General features: G+C 40.0%; 1 protein-coding gene across 11 annotated transcripts in view; it reads left to right on the plus strand.

Moving 5' to 3' along the window:
- Window positions 1–25,728, plus strand: part of KIAA1217 (KIAA1217 ortholog) — a 469,454-nt gene that overhangs the window by 252,891 nt on the left and 190,835 nt on the right. Inside the window, exon 1 of one of the 11 annotated variants that reach the window (XM_060782398.2) lies at window positions 2,671–2,793. The exons of the other annotated variants lie outside the window; for them this stretch is intronic. Coding sequence (XP_060638381.2) covers window positions 2,686–2,793 — 108 coding nt within the window. The 5' untranslated portion in view covers window positions 2,671–2,685. Of the gene's footprint in view, window positions 1–2,670; window positions 2,794–25,728 lie in introns of those variants that run through there. 11 annotated transcript variants of the gene reach the window in all.

The following is a 25,728-nucleotide window of genomic DNA, read 5'->3' on the forward strand; positions in this document are numbered from 1 at the left end:
GGATACGCTTTTTGCTTCTATGAAAAATGCATTTACACAATAAAACAAATTGAAATTCATTGCTGACTCTACAACGGCAAAAATGGTCTCTCTCGTTTGTGATAAAGAGCTTGCAAAAATTGAGAAAGTGTTAAGTGTGTGGCTAGAGGACATGTCAGAGAAGCATATCCCTGTTGATCGCAAAATTATGTGCCAGAAAGCACTTAGCCTCTCTGAACACTATTCTGAGGGGGTTGAGGAGGAGGAGAAGAAGAAAGTGTTCAAGACTAGTAAAGGATGGCTGGTTAGCTACATAAAGCACTACAGCCTCAAGAACATAAACATTACAGGAAAATCAGCATCAACATTGTGATGAAATGGAGTTGTTATGAAAGGAGATGGTCCTTTAAATGTCTATACAATATATGTTGATGCTTGGTTACCAAGAGTCGACTGTAAATTAATTATTCCAGGGCCCTTTCACACTCCACAGTTATACCACCATGGTTCTATTTTAGCTGCAGGGACTCCATTCTGTGGAGTCCTGGGATTTGCAGTTTAAGAAAAGGCACTTATAAGTCTCTGCCAGAGAGCTGTAGTGCTAGATTTCAAACCCTGGTATTGCCATTGCAAAAAAAGTGGAGACTTAGTGCCGTAGCTATGACCTCTGCTTAACAGCAACCAGGCTTACATTGTTGTTTAAAGCTAATATTATCCCAGCTTCACAATGAAGCTTCTTAAAAAGCCAAGATGCTTGATTGTGCAAAGGATCTTCATGGTTATAAAAAGCTTTACTATCCTTTTAGGGGACGTTGCACAAAGTGTTGGCACTGATAATGTCCCACTGAAGTCAATTAAATGTTACCAGCTGAAAAGGTAGTTAAAATGCAGTCAGGTTTTGTTCTTTAAGTGTCTCTTGGAGGCTATACATCTGAATTCTCTTAGAAACAATTGAGAATGTCATTTGTATGGACACATCTGTGGGATGTGTCATAAAATCATAGCATTGAAAGAAGACTTCAGCTATTTAGTCCAATCCTCTGTTTCTTGCAGGAAAACTAGAGGTATATTATTCCCAAGTAACATCTGAGTTACCTTTTGTTTCACTTATGCATCTTTAATCTGTGACACTGCTGGATTTGGCATTCTTCATACTTTGGCTGACACCAGAGAACCAGAACAATTCCGTTGGGGCTGCAACTCCCTCAGTCCCCAGGAAGCATGGGTATTGCCTAGGCTGGTTGGAGTGTTATGGGAGCTGTAGACCAAACTTCTAGCATTCTCCAACCAGTGAAATGCTGACTGGAGAAAATATGAAAATTATAGTATAACCCCCATATCTGCTGAATTAATATATGCAATTCTTGACTTGCCCAAGTGGCTAGATTGTAGGTTGATGAGATAGTTGAGCCATGGCATAAACCCCATGGAATGTCTCCATCCCGAGGATCCACTGTCCTTGGGAAGGGGTGTTGGGTATTGGAAGTGAGGTGCATGCCAGCCAATGGGTTTGCAGCAGCCTGCTGTGCACTTATTGGTCAGCAGGCACTTCTCACACAGCTAGAGTTGCCTGGATAAAACTTCTACTCCAATCGGGTGACCTAGTATAAAAGGGGGAGCCTGAGTGAGCTGCATTTAATTTATTCCTTGTTTCATCCCATCCACTTCCCTGTGTATCTTGGGTTTCTATAATATATATATTTGTGTCAAATTTGTGGAGTGGTTGGCCTAGTTTATTGCTCCAGGTTTGGGGGACCAGTATAGTCCAGGTATTGATTTTTGTAAGGGGTCCCATAAAGGGACTCAGGGGTACCTGGGGACAGTTTTGTCCAGCTGCTGATGGATGCCTCCCAAATTCTCTGGTAACTGAGAGACCAAGGCCAGGGAAGCCTAACAAGCACCTGTCACACCATACTTATGGGATCCAGTATTGGACCACATTGGAAAGCTCATTACCCTATAACTGAATAAAATTATGGCCTCCATGTTGTGGTGGTCTCTCTGGTCTTTGGAGTCATATATGTATACTCAAAGTAATTTCATTTATCCATTATTTCACTGATTCATTTATTCACTTAGGACCTCCTATACAAGTTACACCCTCTTCTTAGTACTTTCATTTTTGCCTGATAGAAAATAAGTTTGTTTTTATCAATGGTTTCACATATCTATATGAAGTCTGAGAATGTATTGGGCAAAGATGGAGGTTATGTTGTATACTCTAAAAGAGAACTTTCCCAAGCTTTGAGAAAAATGGTTGATAAAAATTGACACGCTCTGTAATGAAACCAATTCATTGATTTTTGAATGGTCTACTTTGTACCACCGGTCAATGTAAAGCCTTTATTCTTTGCCACCCATTTTTGCAAGGTGCCCACTTCAGTAGGGGTTTTTTTTTAGAGGACTGGTTAAAATACACAGCCCTCCCTATGGCTAGAGGCAGTTTTTAATTTCAATGGAGTCCAATGCGTACACCTGTGCTCAGTTCTGCCGCGCCCAAAGGCAACTATGCAAGCCAAGCCATGAAAAACCGGTATTTTCTATTTGTGAATCATATCTACACCCTAATTGTGTGAGACGATTTGCTCACAGCTCTTTTCTCAATGCACGTACCATGCAGAGGGGGTGAGGGCAATCTTTGGAGATCTCGGATGCCCCTTTGAGGTGGTTTCCGCGACGGTTTGAGAGATTGTGAAGGCCAAAAATATGGCATTGGATGTGCATGGCTCTACAAGTACTCTACCAAAATATTTACGAAGAAAACTGAGCTTCTCGTCCTTGTGCTGTTCTTGTGGTGTATACAGAATTAACCAGGTACATCAGAGGTACTTTCTTCTTTCAGATTCACAGCCTTGTTGTCTAATTTTCAGGTGCCAAACATGATTATGCAGGAAAGGTTGGTGTATTCAAACACGTGAAATGGGAATATTATTATAAGCTGAGACAGTGATTTAAATATTGACTATTGAAACAGTTTAATCTGTATATTTACAATTAGTTCTCCTTAAAGCATGCTACAAGTTATTGTTTCCCTAAACAGTAATGAATAATGAATATAACTGGCTTGCTAGAGGCACAGCGCTGCATAAGATTGATTTCATTCATTCATTGAAGTAGATCATAATTACACCCTTTGTACTGATAGGGCTGAAGTTCAGGGCATGTGACATGGCAGAACTAGATTTGGATCTTGCATCTTTCAAGCCCAAAGACAGTGAGTGGCTTGGTCCTTGGTCTAGGCTGCCTCCAGTGCTTCTAAGCCTAAAAAAATTGCCTGGCTGGGTTAAATGGAAGTCAACTAAGCACACCATGCTGATCTGAACAGTTAGGTTAATGATAATGTCTGGGTTAGCCTGTGAGTCTTGAAATAGACAATGTGGGTTTTTTTAGTTTAAAAAATAATAATTATTAAGACAATATTTTCCATCAAAAATAAAATATATTTGGGGTAAGTATGGCATAAGGGCAACCGGGGGGAGGGGGGGCACACAAAAGAAAAAAATGATAAAAAAGAAAAAAGAGGGGAATCGGAAAATAGGAAATAGGGGAAGGCCAGGGGAAATCATATGAGTATGTATATTGTAGTTTCTGGTTCCAAATCTTCTCCCATTCTTCCATCTTTATTCGCCTTCCTATATTTTTCGTCCATGTTGTCATACTTTCTTTAACTTGTTCTGTCTCTGTTCTCCATTCTACTAATATTATTTTTGTAATTACCTTCCTTTCCGTTGCCATTATTCTGTAGACAATGTTTACATAATTTTTCCTGGATTTGGATTTTGTAGAATACTGCACTAGCACATGGAGAGTCTAAATGTAGCTTTACTCATGGCACCAGTTGCTATTAAACCTATGAACCAATCTCTACAAATGTGAGCATTTAGTGCTTTTTCCTAGCAGCAACTGGTGCATCTTGAAATCTGAATTGCACCCAGCAGAGTCTTACCTAACATGTTCTGCATGAGATAGTTTGTGTTCCACCTTAAAAAGAGTTTCAGAATATTATTTCTTTGTTTGTATTATAGTTTGCATAACTCCCCTGCCAGCATGATTGCTAGTCCAAAAAAAGGAGCTTCTCATTGTGTTTTTGTTGTTATTTCCTCCTTATTTTGCTAAAGATTCAAACAGAGAATGGCTCCCCAAAAATTTAAAAGCTTTTTCATGACTTCATGACATTTTTTCTTCATTTTAATAACAGTGTTTCTCTTCACTTGGTTTTAAATTAATCCAGTTCAGTAGATCAGCTTCACTGGTAATGTGATAGCAACGCTTTAGTGTTCGGAGTGAAATTTCGGCAACACCTTGTAGCTAACCAATTAAGACGAAAAGTCTTCCAACTGTGCAGAAGAGCAACTGCTAATGAAGGAAACAAAGGTTGAATTTGTTATATAATTTATTATAATGATAGAACACTGCAGAGATAGCTCCTCTTTTAAAATCCCTTATAAGAGGCATAATGAGAAATGAAATTGGAAAGGAAAAGAAGAATGTCCGCTTTGATTCATGCAAAAAGTGAATTAAATGCCAGTGAACCTCGATGGTCCGGAGAATCATGTGTTGAAGATGCTGGAGGCTAGGTTCATTAGCAGGCCATGGACAAGCTATTTTCCAAGATTCTTCATTGATGATATGGTTATATTAAGTGTATATAGGTGCTAAAATTTAATGGAATATGGAAAGTGCTGAGTTCTAAACAAAATGGCTTTACATTTTTTTGTTGCTGTTTTCCCAAGAGTGAATATTTTTGGTTGCATGATTGTGCAGCTACTACTCCCCTTGGATGTACCAGTGATGATGATACTTCCACTTGCTGGCATTCAGAACTCCTCGCCTGCATTCATGATGGTTGGCTGGATACAGCATTAGGTGTGTGAATTCATAGTGAGAGAGGTATCCATCCAGAAAAACTCAGGCTCCATCCGCACAGCTGTATAAAATCCCACATTATCTGCTTTGAACTGGGTTATATGGCACTGTGGACTCAGATAACCCAGTTCAAAGCAGATATTGTGGATTATCTGCCTTGATATTCTAAGTTATATGGCTGTGTGGAAGGGCCCTCAGTTGGTCCCATTGAAGAGGGTAAGTTGTGAGGGTGTCTTTGGTGAATCCAACTATTTTCGTGGAAGTGTCTTTTCTGTATTTTAAGAGAAAATTACCTATCCAAAAGTTTGGCAAAAGTATTGCCCATGTGATATCTTTTCTGCCAAAACTTCCAATTTTTAGTGATGTGGTTTGCCCCCAGAATTTGACAGTAAACCACTAAACTTGTGATAGTTATTGAGAAAATAAACTACATGTGATATAGTCAATAGGACAGTCAATATCATAGTCAGTTTATTTCCTTGTAATTCAATGTGAGGAGACAATATTTTTGCTAAATGCCTTCAAGCCATTTCTAAAAAAATGACTCTAAGGCAGTGGTTCCAAACCTGTGGACCGTGGACCACCAGTGGAACAAAAATATGGTCTGTAGCCTCCCCATTACTACCCTGTTGTCTCAAAACCATGTGGCAACAAGAACGACTGTTTTCACGAAACCCTCTTATAGTGCCCAGGCAACGGCGATGTCAAGAGTGGACAGTTTAACTACCTACGAAAGATTACTACTACCACATCATCTCTTAAAGATGGTTTTCTTTGGATGAGTAGATGGCAACTAATGGATGTCATATGTTCTGTATCAGAAACTAGAGCTGATGTGATCTATCCAATGCAATTTTCTGAATCAGCACCCCAAAATAACCAAATTTAATCTAAAGTTGACAAAAAAACCTGATTTGTAACCCTTTTGGCACTAATGTTGGAGAGTGGTCCCTGGTCAAAAAAGGTTGGGAACCACTGCTCTAAGGGAACCCTATCATAGGGCTTTCTTGGCATGATTTATTTAGAGGGGGGTTGCATTTACCTTCTTCTGAAGCTGAGAAAGAGTTACATATCCAAAGTTATCCAGGGTGTTTTTAATGGTTTAGCCAAGATTTAAATCTTGATCTCCCAAGTGCATAAGCCAGTTCTCTAACCACCATGCCCTATGGTCTCACCACGCAATATCATAGTCTATGTAATATTAATAGCCAGTTTAAGTGTATTTTATGTTCATTTATGTAAAAATCAATTGAATAATACTTTATGCATAAGTGTGTGGAGTTTATTTATTATTTTTAATTTAATGTATTAATGTTTACTTGTGAATTATTTTGACTAATTTATGATAATTCTTGTTTATGATTAACAAGGATGAAGTTTTATGAATCCCACACTACCACCCAAATACAAACAAAATGAGAGTAATGTATTGTCGAAGGCTTTCATGGCTGGAATCACTAGGTTCTTGTGAGTTTTTTCGGGCTATAGAGCCATGTTCTAGAGGCATTTCTCCTGACGTTTCGCCTGCATCTATGGCAAGCATCCTCAGAGGTTGTGAGGTCTGTTGGAAGTAGGAAAAATGGGTTTATATATCTGTGGAATGGCTGGGGTGGGGCAAGGAGCTGCAGTTAGGTGTGAATGTTTAGCTGATCACCTTCATTAGCATTTGAAGGCCTGCCTGAGCCTGGGAAAATCTGTTGCTGGGAGGTGTTAATCTGTGCCTGGTTTTTTCCTCTCTGTTGTTTAGCTGTTATAATTTTAGAGTTTTTTAATACTGGTAGCCAGATTTTGTTCATTTTCATGGTCTCTTCCTTTCTGTTGAAATTGTCCACATGCTTGTGGATTTCAATGACTTCTCTGTGTAGTCTGACATGGTGGTTGTTGGTGTGGTCCAGCATTTCTGAGAGTAAATAAATACTAGTCTCTGAGCACTTGAGTAATTTGAGAAACCAAACCTGGGCACATGTCCCACTCCTCTCTTCACAGCTTCAACAAAGATCCCTGAACTTCTGTATAGCATTTTTGGACACTGAAGCAGCTGTTGAAAGGAGAAAATGGCAGGGAAGTCATCTTCTACCGGATTAGTTGTAGACACTGGAATTGTGATCAAACCTGTTATTTCGCTTCTAGCAGAAAGCATCTCATTGAGTTTGGATTAAATGGGAATTAAATGCACAGCCCTTTTATAGACCTTAGAATCATAGAGTTTGAAAAGACCTCTTGGGACATCCTGTCCAACCCCCTGTGAAGAAGCAGGAAAATTGCATTCACCCCCCCCCCCCCCGATAGATGTCCATCCACCCTCTGTTTAAAAGCCTCCAAAGAAGGAGCCTCCATCACACTCTAGTGCAGAGAGTTCCACTGCTGAACAGCTCTCACAGTCAGGAAGTTCTTCCTAATGTTGAGACGAAATCTCCTTTCTTGTAGTTTGAAGTCATTGCTTCCAAAGGTTAGAACCTTTGTTTCCAACAGCCATATTTTCATATCAACAATAGCAGCTTTGCAAGGATTCTTTCTAGAATATTTCATTTAGAGTCAGGCAATAAGTACCTATTGAGAAAAGTCATATTGCAATCATAATATATTTAAAGGTCTGTTTTTAATTGCAGATATCTTGGTTCTCCATCCTGAAGCATAAAACCTCTGTTAGTTTGGAGGGTCTGTTTAAGGAATCTTCATTCTTTCCTATTTAACATTGATAGTAATGTGAGCAGTCCAAATGTATCTAAAAATCCAAGCTACTAAGCAGAATATATCTTCATGCTTTGCTTTTACTGCTGTCAAAAATAACATTAAAATGCCATTTGCCACTAATATATAGGGTATGTTGGAAGCATTTCATACTAGGTTAATGGGGAAAGGAGGAAAATATATAAATCTGAAAACTACTCATGATAATTCATGGACTAGTTATTCTGACAGATGGTAAACAGTGATGCTGAAGTGTGGATACTGCAGAAAGAGACAAGGAAATTATCCCTCTCATTCTAGGATTGCAGTTAGCGACCTTAAACTGGAATGGTTTTGTCCTTTAATAATTGCTTATAAGTCAGGAGCAATGGTAGCAAGAAGAAAGACAGCAGTAACCAGACTCACTCTTCCTGAAAACTAATGGGTATCAGTGCAAATTAAATGTATTACATTTCTTTATACAGAATACTTGCATCTCCATTTAATCTGTATCTTGCAACTGTCTGTTAAATGCATTTTGATAAAGTAACATATTTTAGACTGTGTCTCTAAAAACGTTCCAGCCAAAGTAGTTAACTGGCCACATGGCAAGGGATTCTGAGTATAGTAGTCCAAAAAAGTAACTTTAAAGTTTTCTTTGAAGAAATACATACCATCCAACAAATGAAAAACGGGATATATGTAGCCAAGCAAGATCAGAGTCTGATCAAGTTGGCAAAAGCTATTAATGTGGAAGAACACACAAGTTAGAGCAACATTTCTCAACCTGGGGGTCAGGACCCTGGTGGAGGGTCGCAAGAGGGTGTCAGAGGGGTTGCCAGAGACCATCAGAAAATACGGTATTTTCTGTTGGTCATGGGGGTTCTGTATGGGAAGTTTGGCCCAATTCTGTCGTTGTTGGAGTTCAGATAGCTATTTGATTATAAGTGAACAATAAATCCCAGCAACTACAACTCCCAAATTTCAAGGTCTATTTCCCAAAATCTACAGTGTTGACATTTGGTCATATTGAGTATTCAGGCCAAAATTGATCCAGATTTATCATTGTTTGAGTCTACACTGCTCTCTGGATTTAGGTGAACTACAACTCCAAAACTCAAGGTCAATACGCACCACATCTTTCCAGTATTTTCTGTTGGTCATGGAATTTCTGTGTGCCAAGTTCTGTTCAATTCCATTGTTGGTGGCATTCAGAATGCTCTTTGATTGTAGGTTAACTATAAATTCCAGCAACTACAATTCCCAAATGATAAAATCAACCCAACCAGTATTCAAATTTGGGCATGTTGGATATGTATGCCAAATTTTGTCCAGTAAATAAAAATACATCCCGCATATCAGACATTTACATTACAATTCATAACAGTAGCAAAATTACAGTTATGAAGTAGCAACAAAAATAATTTTATGGTTGGGGGTCAGCACAACATGAAGACCTTGTACATTTGACCTGGTAATGTCTCCTCGAAATCCAGTTTCTTTGGGCTTTTGTTTGAAGACGTGCATCGATAGTACAGTGTTGTATTTTTTTACATATAGGAGTACTTAGATAATTATAGACTGACATAGAGACTTGAAAGAACATATTTATGTATCTATTGAAAAGATTGGGGGGAGGGAGACAATGTAGCATCAAATGTGCATAGCTTTAATAAACACACTTTTTAAAAAAACCCATAAAGTGGGTTATGAACATCACACTCCTTCAAAATCACTCACTGCTCAAAATTATAGCTTTCTTGCAATGGAATTGCTTCTCGTTTTTCCCTCATACTCCTTGACCCCAATGCATTATTTATTATTTATCTTAAAATAGCCTGAAATAACAGGTTCAGGTCCTGCAAAGATAGTACATTGTCCCCAGCTGAGTCCACCCACCGTTCTTCTTATTGGTGACTTTGCAATTATGCTGTCCTCCTAACGGCACCCATAGCTCCCTAGATCTGCCTTGTTGCAGGTAAGCCATTATTTGACTTGATTTCCCTGGTCAAAGGGGCCTAATTGCTCAAGCCAATTGCCTCTCTGCCATTCTTTGGTCTTTATTCCTCTGTGCCACTTTGCTCTAAGGCTGCGGTGATTAACCTCAAGTTAAATTCCCCAAGGAATGGCTTTCCTGTCTTCATTTAGAACCATTCATCAGTAGCTGATTCTGTCTGCTACAGCTGAATAATGCTGAGGTGGCACCATTTGCTTAATTCACCATTACTCTGCATTGGGGAAGAGCCAAAATACCAATGATGACAGCTCATAGACTACTCAGACTTTTCCCCCCGTTACAGCCGAGAAGAGGCAAGTGTCTTCTTGTTTTCAACATCTGCATCCTGTATAAAAGAATCTAAACATGGAGCAAAATGCTTACAGGAACAATTTTACTTATTTTGTGAGAGGAAATTGTGTTTTCAGTGAGCCTATGCCTGCATGTAGCATGTGTAGGAAAAGGGAGAGAAATAGCAGAGGTAAGTTGTGTATATAGCTCCAAAATAAGGGACAGAGCTAATGGCAAAACCGTAGATAACCTGAAAAAGATAGCTTCTAGAATTGAGATGCTCCCCGAGATGTTTCATGTACAGTGATATCATTATCTTTATATCACCAGGATGTGATTTCTGATAGAGTACGGAAACACAGTTAACAGATTGCATTGTTTGTCCATCTAGTTCACAGATGAACAGTATTTATGAATCTAGGCACAACTAATAAGTTATTTGTACTTAAAGGGTTGGTGTAAAAAGCCAGAAATCAGGCCCAGCTTGGTAAAGCTAAGGAGAAAGGTGGGACAAACATGCAGCCAGAAGTGCAGTCTGATTGGCTGATGAAATTGGAAGAAAGTTCAGTAACTGGAGATGGGCGGAGCCAGAGGCAAAAAGAAGGAGCAAGCCAGCCATTTTAAGTTCAGTTAGGAGTTTGGTGTGAAAGAAGAAAGGAAGAGATTTGGGAACTGTCTGTTTTATGACAGATACCTCTTTGAGAATAATAGTTAATAGGCCTCTATAGTGATTAGAGTGCTGTGAGAGGAAGGGAGATTTCAAAGGTTTAAAAGATCCTGTTTGGATTTGTGTGTGTGGAACCTTGTTTTAAGAAAGTCAAGATGTAAGTACCATCCTCTGTAAAAAGAAAAACCCAACACGTTATTTGAAACCATTATGCATATTGACTGTTCAAAATAAACAACATTTTGCTGTTTTATTCCAACTGAAGTCTTTGTGTGGCTTTTAAAACATTCCAGTGAAGGGGGTAGCCTATTAAAATAATAAATTGGTGGCCGCAAAAGAAATATTAATAAATAATGGGAGGCAGCAAAGGCAAAATATAAAAGTACAGTGATAGCTTCCCACTGACAGGCCTTGTCTGTGTGAGGGTGTGTGTGCACTGATATACTTTGTCTTTTGTCCTCCATCTTGTGTGTTGGTGTTCTTGTTGCAGATTCTGCCTTCCCTCCCTCCATAGTTTGTGATAATTGGTGGCAGTTGGTTATATCATTCATTTCTCAAACAAAGTTCTTTGGCAGTTATAGTTTTGTTTGTTATTTGGTAGCCGTGAGATGAAACACATAATTTTTTTTTGAATGTAATAGCCATGTCTGCAATTCTGCCCTGTTTGCAGGAACAGCAATGGGTTGTCTGCCTTTTACTCATCAATGAGTGGATATGTTTCTGACTCAGTCTGAGCATATTTTGTAGAGGGGTTCGCAAAGGTCGCCTGAGGTGTTATTTCATGCTGTAGCTAGAAATCATTACTTTGTGAATGCCTTTAGCGCAGTGGTTCGCAACCTGTGGGTCCCCAGGTTTGTTGGCTTACAACTCCCAGAAATCACAGCCAGTTTACCAGCTGTTAGGATTTCTGGGAGTTGAAGGCCAAAACATCTGGGGACCCACAGGTTGAGAATGTTTTACGAATTTCCAGGGTGACGTATCTGAATTGGGGGACAAGAGAGCATTTCCCTAGATTTATCCTAGTGGCACAATAGTAACAGTAGCTTTTTATTGATTTTGTTGTATAAAGTGACTGTTTAATGGTTATAATTGCTGTATACATGTTTTATCCATTGTTTATGTTTATGCTGGCATCGAATTGTGCCTTTTGTAAGCCACCCTGAGTCCCCCCTCGGGGGTTGAGAAGGGTGGGGTAGAAATGCGCGAAATAAATAAATAAATAAATAAATTAGTAACAAACAAGTCATTCCTAACATCAGTAAATAGCAACTACTTTCTTAATTACTTTATTAACTACTTAACTAATTTATTAACTATTCTTACTGAACATAATAATTAATAAAGCAAATAAATCATTTTCAAAAGTAAAAGCCCCAAATTTGGGTTCATTGATCAAGTTTGCATCTCCCAGACCTGCTGCAATCCATATTTCTGCTGCAATTTTGAGTTTTATTTAAAGGAAATGACAATAATGTTATTAATAATAATAATAATTAAAACCCCTTCAAAATTGTGACTTTTGGTAACCTAGGAGCATAACTCCCCTTGTTTTTAAGGAACAATTGGGACAGGGGTCCAGGAGCCACAAAAATATAGTCAGAAAGGGGGGCATGTCATCTATGCTTTAAGATAGCCTATTAACAAACCTGAACTTTTCCAAAATACATAACATGCCATTTACTCCTGAACTCATGACACATTGACAAGAAAAAAAACATCTTTATTTCTCAGGTCAGCTGTTTATGATATTTAGGAAATCACAAGACTTCAATGGTATATCTTTGGAGTTCAGTGCTGCCTTTGCTTGTTCATAATGGGGACCTTTTAAAAACATTTTGTTGTGATTTTTAATATAACATGCTGACTATTCCATAAGATTAACAAAATGATATTTGCCCACACCATAGATGTGTAATTTATATCAGTGAAGGCGCTTTAAAAGTTATTTTTAAGGAATCACTAGAAATATTTAAACACCCTATGATGCTGCTTGTCTTTTACTTGTTACCAGTTGCAGTTTGTATTTATTTGTACTGGGCAAGGATTTTCAAAGGGATAGTGTGTGTCGGCAATGTCTGTCTGTCAACCTGTAATACGACACAAGGTCATGTTAGGCCTGCAGTGACAGCTTGGTGAATTCCTAAACCAAGTTGTTTCTGATGACCTGTCAGGTAAATTGTAATGTGATTTTTCTTTCTTTTCTTTTTTTAAAAGCCCATGCCAATCTGACTATGAAGAGAAGTAATAAAACACTGTGTCGTGATTTGTCTGTTTTATATAGCAACTGGGCTGCAACAGTAGTTTGAAAACAAGTTGGACAAGAAACAAAATCTGGTTTGGGTAACTCAAATAGGGAGGGTATATAAAACTTGACACAGGACATAAAATTAAATAGGAGCTGGGAAGGGTGCCAAGGAGACCTCGGGTTTCAGTTCCCCAGAGCCTTGTCATAGACTTTCCCTTCTCTCCTAGTGGTGAAAAATGTCTGTTTCTCTCTCACAGTTTTTCCCCCTTTGGGGACAGTCTCTTGCAGCCGTTTATTGGTAAACAGCTGTTTGCAATTGAAGGCAGCCGTTTTATCGTTGGAGATGCTTCCGTTTGCCTTGATTGGTGTTGATGTGAGACGAATTGTGTGCTTCTGTGTTTCAACAGGGTCCAAAGAAGGAGCTGGGAATCAGTTGTATGGAAACTGTAAATGATTTATTTCATGAAAAACATGGGATGGAGTGCAAATGAATACTTGCACACATGTTGCTTGGGCTTCCATCCAAAGAACTCTTAATTAGGATTTTTTTTCCGTGTCAGGAGCAACTTGAGAAACTGCGAGTCGCTTCTGGTGTGAGAGAATTGTCCGTCTGCAATGACGTTACTCAGGGGATGCCTGGATGTTTTGATGTTTTACCATCCTTGTGGGAGGCTTCTCTCATGTCCCCGCATGGGGAGCTGGAGCTGGCAGAGGGAGCTCAACCCGCTCTCCCCGGATTCAAACTGCTGACCTATCAGTCAAGGGGGCTCCAATTAGGAGCTGATCCCCACTAAACGGCAGCAGGTGAGTTGCTTCCAAGGGAAGCAGCATAAGATCAGCCCTGGGACAAAAGGGTTGTTCATCAATACAACTCCTTGGAGTTTCTTTAAGTGACTCAAAATGTTCAGAGTCTTGGGCATCAATTTATGTCTGGTGGAGATGCCACTCTTCATTTTAGAAAGATTCGAGAAGAGGTTAGGAAAGTTCCTTTTTAGATTTCAATTCCTAGAGACCTCTTTAGATACAGGATTATGGAAGTTGTCATCTAAAAAGGTAACATCCCCAAGCTCCACATTTATGTTTGAGTCATGATGGAATTCAGGGCAGGTTTTGGTTCAGTTCTATAAAATGGTATGCAGATTTGCAAATGTCTTCATAAAGCCAGTTTTTCAAGAAAAGAACTAACTTCTGTAAACTTAATTTTGGTGTGCTACAATCCCATTTGTAAAGGGTAGACTGGAAAGCTTTGGTTCCACTAAGATGGCAGTTGTGTGCAAAGATTGTTCCATTTATTTATTATTTCGGACATTTATATCCCGTCCTATCTCGACCTCCGCAGAGGGACTCAGGGTGGCTGACAACAAAAGCATAAATATACATCTTTGATAAAACAGTATAAAACATTATAAAAACATCATAAAAACAGTAAAACGTTAGAAAAACCACCAGAATTAAATCATTGTCCTATACACGGTCCATTCAAGTCCATCAGAGTCCATTAAACCATAGCTCTACCATCATGTCTGTCTAGTCCGCAAAGGCCTGATCCCACAGCCAGGATTTCACCTTTTCCGGAAGGTCAGGAGGGAAGGAGCAGATCTGATTTCACTTGGGAGGGTATTCCATAGCCAAGGGACCACCACAGAGAAGGCCCTGTCTCTTGTCCCCACCGACCTCAATTTACAGCATTTATATTCCGCCCTGCTCACCCCGAAAGGGACTCAGGGCAGATCACAGAATGCATACACAGCAAGCATTCAATGCCATTGGACATACAAGACAGACAGATAGATAGAGGAATGTGTCTCAGCATTTTTCCAACTTCGGCATCCTGGAAGTTATGCTCGATTCCATCCACAGGGGGGTGCAGTCACTCCGTTCTCTATGACTACAAGCCTTTTGATCCCAAACTTTCCTCCTGTTCTTTGATCGCAGGCTTTTTTTATGCTGCCATAAAATATCTCCCTGCTTAAGCTTTGCCTAATTTATCTACTCACAACTCACAGCCCATGCCAAGTTGTGTGTAGGAACTGACACAACCGAATACTCCCCAGAAATATTGTCCAGTATTTGGACAGGTATTTGGAGGATTATAGCTCATGAAACGCCCAACTAACATAACCAATGATCATAGATGTAGTCCAGTAGAGTAATTTTCTAAACTCCTGATATCATTATCATTTCCTTGACATGAAAAAGCAGTGTATCAGAAAGAAGGGTTTCTTAATCTCATATTCAGTTTTGGTGTGCATAGATTTGTTAAACTTTTTGTCTGGGCATACACATTTTATTGAGAGAGCTGCCACCTGCAGTCTCAATCGGTGAACAGCCAACTTCAAGGTCTACCTTGTTGGGCTAAAATCTCTGCCCTTTCCTGGAAAGAGCTGGAGTACAAATTGCTGCCATTAAATGACATGAGTTGGTTGAAGATGATGATTGAAGTGACAGGTGTCAGTTCCAAATGGATGAACTAGTGCTCAAGGGGATTAGAGTATATAGACAGAGATATACAATAAATCTCACGAAGAGTCGAAATATGCCACGGGCAATTAGGTCCCCTGCAAAGGACATGCTTGCGCGAACTGGAGAGTCCTTGGTTCTTTCTCCATTCATCCATGAACCTCTCTAGTTAGTTAATTAAGACATTACTCTTTGCTTTTCTATTTAAATGCTTTTGGCTGGCAACAGTTAAAAATAAGAAAATTCATAACGTAAGACCCTAGATACAAGAGTGAGAATCAGTCGGTAGAGAAAAACTCAAGAATCTGGCCATTGAAAACAATGTCAGTTTAGCTGTCCAAAAGCAAGATACCTCAACTTGCCATTGGAAATCCAGTGATGACAGGAGAAGATGAGGCTCCATTCTTAAAGTGTAGTCATGACTACAGAGACAGATCTTTCTTTTTCCAGCCAAATCCCAATCAGATGTTGGCAAGATACAAAGAAGAATCAATCTAGGCAAACATAATGTATAATCAGATTCCTTTGAGGAAAAACCGTTTTTAAAAGATACACATTCCTGCCTCACTTATGTAGAAATTAGAGATTTTTCTTTAGCTCCTATTTCAAAAATGAAATATTTTCTCATCCTATAAACTGATTGCAAAAGAATCTGTCTTGCTGGATTATTAACAGAAAAAATGTAAATCAGTACAGCTGTAAATCAAATAGACAAAGTGATGAATAATACAGGTTGAGCACCCCATATCCGAAATACCTGGAATCAGAATTAATTTTAATTTCAGATACACAGACATATATAGGATTTTGAAGTATTTGCAATTACAAAATGAGATATTTGCCTATACATAATGAGACAGAGAGTTTCATCTATGCCGATTATTGTGCCATCACTGCTCAAGCAGGGAGCTTTGAAATGGTTGAAGAGAAGCTCTCTGAAGCTTTAGGTGCTCTTATTGCCCATTACAAGAAAAACCAGCCGATTTCTAATCCATCTAAAATGCAGACATGTGCTTTTCATCTTCAGAACAGACAAGCATCTCAAGCTCTGAGGAGTACCAGGGAAGGAATCCCACTGGAGCATTGCAGCACACCAAAATAGCTGGGAGTCACTCTGGACCATCCTCTGACTTATAAGGAGCACTGCTTGAATATCAAGCAAAAAGTGGGTGCTAGAAATATCATATGAAAGCTGACTGGCATAACCTGGAGATCACAACCAGACACAATGAAGGCATCTGCCCTTGCACTTTTCTACTCTACTGCTGAGTATGCATGCCCAGTGTGGAATACATCTCACCACATTAAAACAGTGGATGTGACCATTAATGAGACATGCCGCATTATCACAGGATGCCCTACACTGCTGGGAGAAATTATACTATTTATTCGGTATTTCACCACCTGATATCCGCCGGGAAGTAGCAATGAAGAACCAAGGCATTGACATCTCCAGACCATCCTCTGTTTGGATATCAGCTAGCAAGCCTATGTCTTAAATCAAGAAACAGCTTTCTTAGACCTGCAGAGATACTCGCAGGAATACCTCAGCAAGCAAGAGCCCAAAGGTGGCAAGTGAAAACCTGGAACCTCAATCTGTGGCTGGTTCCAGATGAGAGACTTCCTCTTGGGCACACAGGAGAATGTTTTCAATTACTAATCAATGTGCTTAAATTATCTAGTTGTTCTCATACAGTATATGGATGGAGGATGAATGCACAATTCTCTGTGGGATGCTATCATGAGGAGGGTCAACATCTGCTTTGGTTGTATTGGGTCTTTTGCCACAGAATTGCCAGTACAATTTTCCATTATTCAGCTGTGGGAGAATAAAGATCTATCTCAGTATGATGTTCTCAGCTATACCTTTCTTTCCCTTTCTGAAAGTGGGAAATGTAGATATGTATGGACTTTTCATTCATGTGTTATGCAGTTTGTATTCAGTCTGCCTGGTTTGTCTTTCACCGGATTTAAATTAGTTTCTATCACAAACACAACCCTTGCTGAATGAGAATTTTTGGAGAAGTTATAAAAGAAAGAGAAGTTTTGTGTGTGTGTGTAGACATAAGGAAAACACTCTGATGGCAACAAGAAGAATAACAACTACACATCGCTTATCATGTGGACCACTAGCATGACATAAATAAGGGGTTTTCAAGTGCGTGCTCCTGTGACTTATGGCAGTGCTTGCAAACTAACAGCTTCTCTTTATAGCCACTTTATCTTGACGTCCTGCACTTTGTAAACCTTAAGTACAGCAATGCATTGTCCGGTTCCATATCAAAAGCTTGCAATTATTTATGTTCAGTGTCACAAGGTAAAGTTATCCTGAGTTAGACTGTGATTTCTCTCCAACAAACACAGCTTTAGTATTAACCTCTTCTAATGGCCAAGTTGAATGTTGTGGACACCATGTAGGGGCCCCTTGAAAACTACTCTATGTGGCACGCCTTTGAAATGAAAGAGGGGTGTTATGTCTTCCTAATTGGTATTATCCTTCAAGGAGATGTTTACACTCAACCTTGAGTAAGAAGACACAATTCTCTTTCTTCTCTATCTGCTGCCTGAAGCAACAATCTCCCTCAGCCTTATCAGAGAGTTTGCCCTCGATCAATGGGACTAGATCAGTGATTCTCAACCTGGGGTCCCCAGATGTTTTGGCCTTCAACTCCCAGAAATCCTAACAGCTGGTAAACTGGCTGGGATTTCTGGGAGTTGTAGGACAAAACACCTGGGAATCCACAGGTTGAGAACCACTAGTCTAGATGGATTTCTGGTCTGATGGAGTTCTGTGTATCTTCAAAGTCCCATGTAAATGAAAAGTTCATTAAAACTTGTGTGGTCTAAAACCTTTGCAAGGTTCTGACCTTGTGCCAGCCCCCTCTTTCCATGCTCCATGCAAGATTACTTATTTTCTTCTTCCTTTGAAGTAACAGCCAGAACTCTGGAGCCATCCTGGAATTTGCCATTCCCACCAGCAAACCCTCAAACTCTCTTGAATGAAGGCTGCATATTGCAGAAGCACGAAATAGGAATTATCTGATAAGGGCAGGCAGACAGGCGGGTTAAACTAGTGTGTTGGGTTGGAATAGTGCTCTTGGGTATATTTGGTCTCATGACAGAAAACATAGGCCTTATCTGCCTCCTATGGGAAACCACCACAGGCTCTTGAAGGCTGCAGTGCTTGGTCCTAATCTGCCTCAACGTTTGTGCTGTGCGTATGTTCGGGATATCAAAATGCCTGTGGTGTGGCTGAAGTTCAGAAATGGGAAAGCGTGGCAGAACATCCCTTCCTCCTTGAATTTTGAATTGCAGGATCAAGAAGTGAGCGTTTATGGTTTATGGTATGAAATATGCAATATGCTGTACAGGATTAGATGCTGCTTGTGAGTTCCCACGGTGGAGCTCCTGGCATCTGCCCAGAACTGTGCTGTTCTCGCCACAGCAGGCTTAGAGCCCTCAGTGATACGTACATCACAAATTCATAGTGACTACTTTCTGTTTACCCCAACCATGGAATGATTCCACTGTCAGAGTTTTGTAGCACCACCCTGAACTGCCTCTGAGGCTGAGATGGGCCAGGAAAGGCCAGGCTCTGATGAACGCATGCCTTCCAGCATTACATAGGTTTAAATATGTGCACACTTTTAATACCGCTGCTGCTTTCACAACAAAGCTCACTCTGTGCGCAGCCTTCCACCACCATTACATATTGCTGAAGGCTCAGCTCAGGCTCCTGAGTGCTATATTCCTATGCTTTGGAGTTGTTAATCCCCCAATGATGTAAAAGCTGAAAGACATTTTGTCCTTTGGGTTAGAGTTATAGCGAGTGGGAGGTTTCCAGATCAACAGTTCAGACTGTATGTCTGCAGTTTCACTGTGCCAAATAGCAGACTGTAGCCCAAAGATAGAAAATATAGATGTGGTATGTTTGAAACTCCCATGGCTATAGCCAGCATAATGAATTGTGAAGGTTCATGTATGTGACAATCCAACAGGGCCACACATTCCTGTAAAGTTACAGTAGGGATAGGGAATGTGTGACCCTGTTGCAGGGTAATGTTAATGAATATCCATTACTATCCATATTTATTAGTACTAGAATATACAGAAAAAATACTTATCTGCGTATATATAGATATAGATATAAATCTAGAAATAATTGGTATAATTGTATAGAAGTACAGTATAATTTGCTTTAATGGGGAAGACTGGATAGACCTTTAAATACAGATACGTCTGTCTCTGATAGCACCACAAATAGAGGAGTGGCTTTTGTACATCAGGAAATGGTAGATTCTAAACGTTGGTTTTAGTAGCATCCTGAAGGGATAATGGGAGTTGTAGTCCAAACACAATATTTCTAAGCATCGGAGCCCCCAGTAGCATAGTGGGTTAATCCGCTGAGGTGCTGAACTTGCTAACCAAAACGTCACAAGTTTGAATCCGGGGAGCAGCAGGAGTTCCCGCTGTAAGCCCCAGCTTCTGCCAACCAAGCAGTTCAAAAACGTGCATATGTGAGTAGAGCAAAGGTACCGCTCCGGCGGGAAGGTAATGGCAAACCATGCAGTCATGCCAGCCATATGACCTTGGAGGCATTTATGGACAACGCTGGCTCTTCGGCTTAGAAATGGAGATGAGCACCAATCCCCAGAGTCGGACATTACTAGACTTAATGTCAGGGGAAAACCTTTACCTTTTAAACTCTGTTGCAAACTAAGTTCTCCCGGGCTTTGGCTTTCCAAGGTTCCTTCAACTCCCAATTGAAATTTGCATGTATTTCTTTGTAGAATCTTAAATTCTGTACAATGGATGTGAACTTCAGTTCATATATACTGGCCTTCAGGATGCCTGTTGAGTTATTATCTGCATGCAGCCATTTGTGCCCTGAAATATTAAACCTGCCCTGGGAGAAGGAGAAGCCATAGTATCTATTGGCTGATAAGATTCTCTCTCCTTGCAATAGCCTCCCCTCTCCCACAAAATTAAGTAATTGCAGTAATTATGTCTTCTTGCACTACCATCTCACTTTTTTTAGGTAATGGATGATTTAGATTTAAATCCCTAAGAGACACAAAAATAATTAAAATGTAGAAGGAACATTTAAATCCTACTTGTGATTAGTGTTATATAGAGAGGAATGGAGATTAAGAGATGTGCCTAAAGTACTGCAAACAACAAAAAGCTTCAAGAGCTTTAGCTTTTTGATTGAGATACTCTAAAAGCACCAGATCCTGTCTGATCATGGGCGCTAAGTAGGGTTATGCCACAGTAGCACTTGGATGGGAGACCCCCAGCAATTATCATGTGCTCTAAGCTCTATTTCAGAGGAAGGAACTGGGCAGAACCACCTCTGAGTATCCCTTGTCTAAGAAAATCCTATAAAATTAATGGGGTTGTCATAAGACAACAGATGATTTGAAGGCACATACATACCGATACACACATGCAGGCTACTAGGACTGAATCATACAAAGACAGGCATGGGCAAACTTCGGCTCTCCAGGTATTTTGGATTTCAAATCCCACAATTCCTAACAGCCTACCATCTGGTGTGGATTCAATTTAAATTATGCTTCTTCAGTTTACCTCATACACCATTGGCAAGGATTTCATGATAGTTGGGGGAAAATTCTAGACTCTCGTGGCAAGTGAAGACACCTAAGGGGTCTCAATCCAAATCTGAAAGAGTTGATTCCCTAATTTTCCCAATAATATTACTGAATGCTGTGAACATTTGCAATTGTGTTTGTCAAAGAGACAAGCATATTAATCCAAAACTTTTATAAACTAGTAAAACACGAGGATGCTGCCTAGATAAATGTCATAAAATACTAGATCAAAAGATTTCAATATTTCACAACAAGCCACAGGCATGTTAATTTTAGACTCTGGATTTAGAGTTAATTTTAGACTCTGGATTTAGACTCTTTTGAGGGCAGTGTGTACTATTTTATTTCATTTTTATCCATTTTAGAAAATTCTGATTTTCAGTGGTTGAGTAGGGATTCAGAACCTTGTCTCCAGAATCATAGTACAATACTGAAAAGACTATGTCATTCTATTACTTGTTCTACAAGTACCAAAGTCCTCCAACCAGCAAGAGCAATGATCATGGAAGTGCAGGTATTCTGACATTTATAGACACCATAAAGTAACTCTTCTAAGCACTTGTAGGTCCTCTGCTCATTATAGTACCCATTACTTCTTTAACATATGGGTGATTGTGAGACCAAGCAGCACAAGGAAAAGGGTTGACTAACATGTTTCCACTCTCTTTAAAGCAGTCGTTCCCAACCTTTTTTGACCAGGGACCACTGTCCAACATTAGTACCAAAAGGGTTATGACTCGGGTTTGGTTTGGTTATTTGGGGTGCTGATTCAGAAAATTGGACAGACCACATCAGCTCTACTTTCTGATACAGAACATATTCCATCCATTAGTCACCATCTGCTCAACCACAGAAAACTATACTTAATAATCTAGAGCTGTAATCTTTCATGGGTAGTCAGCCTCTCTCCTCCTGACATCACTGTTGCCTTGGGACTATAAGAGGATTTCGGGAGACTAGTCGCTCTCAGTGCTATGTGGTTTCAAGGGAACTGTGTAGTAATGGTGAGGCTGTGGACCATATTTTCATCCTTGCAGACCACTGGTGGTCCATTGTCCACAGGTTGGGAACCACTGCTTTTGAGTCTAGAAAGAGCTTTGATTCAAAAACAAATTCATGCTTGTAATTTTTTGTCTATACAAAAATATTTATTTATCCAGAATATTAGGGACAGGCTTGGCTTCCTTTAATATCCCACTTCGGGTGAAAGGTTTACATCCATTTGTTGCTTTAATTAATTTAACAAAAAGTTTATCTTCCCATTTTTGAAAAATTTGCTACATTGCTAGGCATACATTTTCAACCATTTTTATTTATGATTTACCTTTCTGCAGCTAATTAATGATCAAAATATTATGCTCCTTTACACACATATCCCAACTGAGATTTGCATTTAAAATAATTAAAAGACAACTAGGTAACCTTTTTGGCTGCATCTAATGAGACTCTTGAGGCTGTTTTATGCCATTATTTAGATAATTGATGAATAGGTCACTTTTGAATGATTGCTTGGTACTAATGGTTGTGTATGTTTTTCCCATCCTACCACTTGCATTTTCCTTTTAAATGGAAAATCAAGCTGACATTTAAACCCTAGTATTCAAGATCTGCTGCATCTCCCTATGGAACTCATCCATTAAAAACTCAAAAAAGAGTATGGGAGACCTTAAATACAACATTTCTTAAAACATTTTAAGGGTTATTGCTCCTTTACACAAGCAGGGAAGGAGAATTAAGTCAGATTTATTTCAATTTTATGTATCATCATCATCTTTTATTCATTTAAATAACACCTTCATCACAATAAGATCCTCCGGGGAGGCCCTGCTTTCCATCCCGCCATTGTCAGAGGCGCGATTGGTGGGGACAAGAGACAGGGCCTTCTCGGTGATTGCTCCCTGGCTATGGAACTCCCTTCCTTGTGAGATCAGGTCGGCCCCCTCCCTCCTGAACTTGAAAAGGATGGTAAAAACTTGGCTGTGGGACCAAGCTTTCGGGACAGGGCAATGAAGCGACAATGGGAAAGATGACAGGGCCAATTGGATTTGATGCGGATGGCTAGGACGGTTTTAAATTGTGCTATTTTAAATGGTGTATTTTAATATTTAGATAAATGTTTTTAATGTTTATGTATTGTATCCAGGCATTGAATGTTTGCCATGTATATGTTGTGCTCCGCTCTGAGTCCCCTTCGGGGTGAGAAGGGCGGAATATAAGTTTTTTAAATAAATAAATAAATAAATAAATAAATAATACTTTGCAAGAACAACAACAACAACACACATTATTTATATTTTGCCCTTCTCTCCTAGGGGACTCAGAGCTGATTACAGCATTTATATACATAGGCAAACATTCAATGGCTTTACAATCAAATACAATGAGATACACAAACAAAGGCAGAGGCTTCTCCTTTCATTTCCAGCTTCTGGAGCTGGTGCTCCTCTTTGTCTCTGAGGAGGTGCTTTCTCCATTTTCAGAAGCCTGTGTTGTCACCTCCTGGTTGTGTGGCCAGCAAGATTGCTTGGAGCATCTCTTTGCCTTCCCTCACTGAAGCAGTACCTTTTTATTCACATTTGCATGTTTTCAAATGGCTAGGTTGGCAGGAGCTGGAGCTGACAGGAGGGTGATCACCCCGTCCCACGGATTCTAACTGCCAACCTTCAAGTCAGCAGTTCAGCAGCACAAGGGTTTAACCGATTGCACCTCTTCACAATGGCAAAATCATTCCCTTCCCTCAGTCTTACAATCTAATTTAGAGATTACACAAAAGGAAAAGAGAGTGGTGGTGTGGAAGGGGGTTAAATCCAGAAGATGCTGCCTCTTCTTCTCTCCCTGAGGCTAGGGCAGTGGCAGTTGGGGTGGAAAGAGGTCGGGTTTTCTATCTGCTTCTGGGCCTTGGCCTGATAGAGCTGTTCCTGCCTCTTCTTCTCTCCCTCTGAGGCCAGGGCAGTGGCAGTTGGGATAGAGCAAAAGCTTTATCTGCTTCTGAGCCTGGTCATGATGAAATGGTACTTGCCTCTTCATCTCTTCCTCCAGGTCAGAGGCAATTGAGATGGAGGCGAGGGGTTTATTGAATGTTAAGCTGACCCTCCACATGCGCCGCCTTCTCATTTTTATCTTCACATCCACCCTGTGAAATAGGCTAGGTTGAGAGAAGATGAAACTGGTCCCTCATTGAACTTATGACCCATTGGAGTTTAGAAGATGGGTTCTTCTATAACACAGTATGTGCTGTAATGTGTTTAGCACATTAGCTGTACAATGGGGTCTCTAAAATAATGGCCATATTTAGTTACTTCTATAATTATGGGGAGCCAGCCAGCAGAATATTCTTTTAGAAAGCTTGACGGTGATGGGAATAATTGATCTTCTGTACAATACACATTAACACTGCAGTTTTCCCCAAGTATTAAATCTATTAATGATAGCCAAAATGTGAGCTATTTTCAGAAATCAGAAATTGACAGTTTATCATGTAAAACAATCAGCTAGTAATTATTGCATGAAAGCATGTGGATTTTAAAATAGGTGTTTAATGGTCTCCGCAATATGACTGAACATTAAGTGCCTCTTGGATGAAGTGTGCATTATAGTATACAATGCCATGTTCTTCTAGCATTTATGCCTCCCCCTTTAGCCGAAAAGTCGCTTGTATTAATTTTCAAAGGTAAGTGTCACTGCAGTCCCTGCCTTCAAGAATTCAATATAAGTTTAAGACACAAGGAATAAAAAGTGGGTGGGAGGAGGGGGAAAATCACTTTCAGGTTGTATTTCTTTTATCCAATAGCCTTTTGGCACATTAAAGACTAACAGGTTTATGAAAAGTTTATGATAAAGTAACATGTTGTTCGAAAACATGCAAATGTGAGTAGATCAATAGGTAGCGCTCCGACGGGAAGGTAACGGCGCTCCATGCAGTCATGCCGGCCACATGACCTTGGAGGTGTCTACGGACAACTTTGGCTCTTTGGCTTAGAAATGGAGATGAGCACCACACCCCAGAGTCAGACATGACTGGACTTAATGTCAGGGGGACAACCTTTTTTTTTTTTAACATGTTATTGCTTCTTAAAGTTGAGAGGATTTAGCTGTCCCAGCCTCAGTTCTGGTCTCGTCTATTCATCCTCACTTGCTGCCGCCACCAAGGTACTTTTTTGTCTTTTTGGTACTCTACTTAGGCAATCCCTCGTAGTCCGAGGATGATGGTCCTCCTAGTGTAGTGTCTTGGCGGTGGGTCCATTGGTGGCTGTGGAGCCCTAATCTTGATCCGCATGTTCTCCCACAGTGAGGACATTGGTTTCCAGGTGGAAGGCAGTCCCAGTCAGGGTTGGCATGGCGCACCTTTCTCATGGCACATTCTCCCTTTTGCCCCCCATTCGTGCCTCTTTGAATTCTGCAGCACTGCTGGTCACTGCCAACCTCCAGTTAGAGCACGCAAGGGCCAGAGCTTCCCAATTCTCCGTGTCTATGCCACAGTTTTTAAGATTAACTTTAAGCCCATCTTTAAATCTCTTGTCTTGTCCACCAATGTTATATTTTCTGTTCTTAAGTTGAGAGTAGAGAAACTGATTTTGGAGACGGTGATCGGTTATTTGGACAACGTGGCCAGTCCAGTGAAGTTGATGGTTTAGGAGCATCGCTTCAATGCTGGTGGTCTTTGCTTCTTACAGCACGCTTACATTTGTCCACCTGTCTTCCCAAGAGATTTGCAGGATTTTTCTGAGGCAATGCTCATACCATTGGCACAATTCTCCCCTGGGAATTATGCAGAACTTAAAAATACTATTTTTGGATTATTGCTCTGGTTAATGGCTCAGAAATTTGTAACTTTTCCATGATTTGAAATTCAGGCTCAGTGAACAACAGCACAACTATTGGATTCATGGAGTGGTTGGCAGTGATGTTACTGGATCTTCCTAACTAGCCCTTCCCTAACGGT

Source organism: Anolis sagrei, chromosome 6 (assembly GCF_037176765.1).
Source record: "Anolis sagrei isolate rAnoSag1 chromosome 6, rAnoSag1.mat, whole genome shotgun sequence".
NCBI classification, from domain to species: domain Eukaryota; kingdom Metazoa; phylum Chordata; class Lepidosauria; order Squamata; family Dactyloidae; genus Anolis; species Anolis sagrei.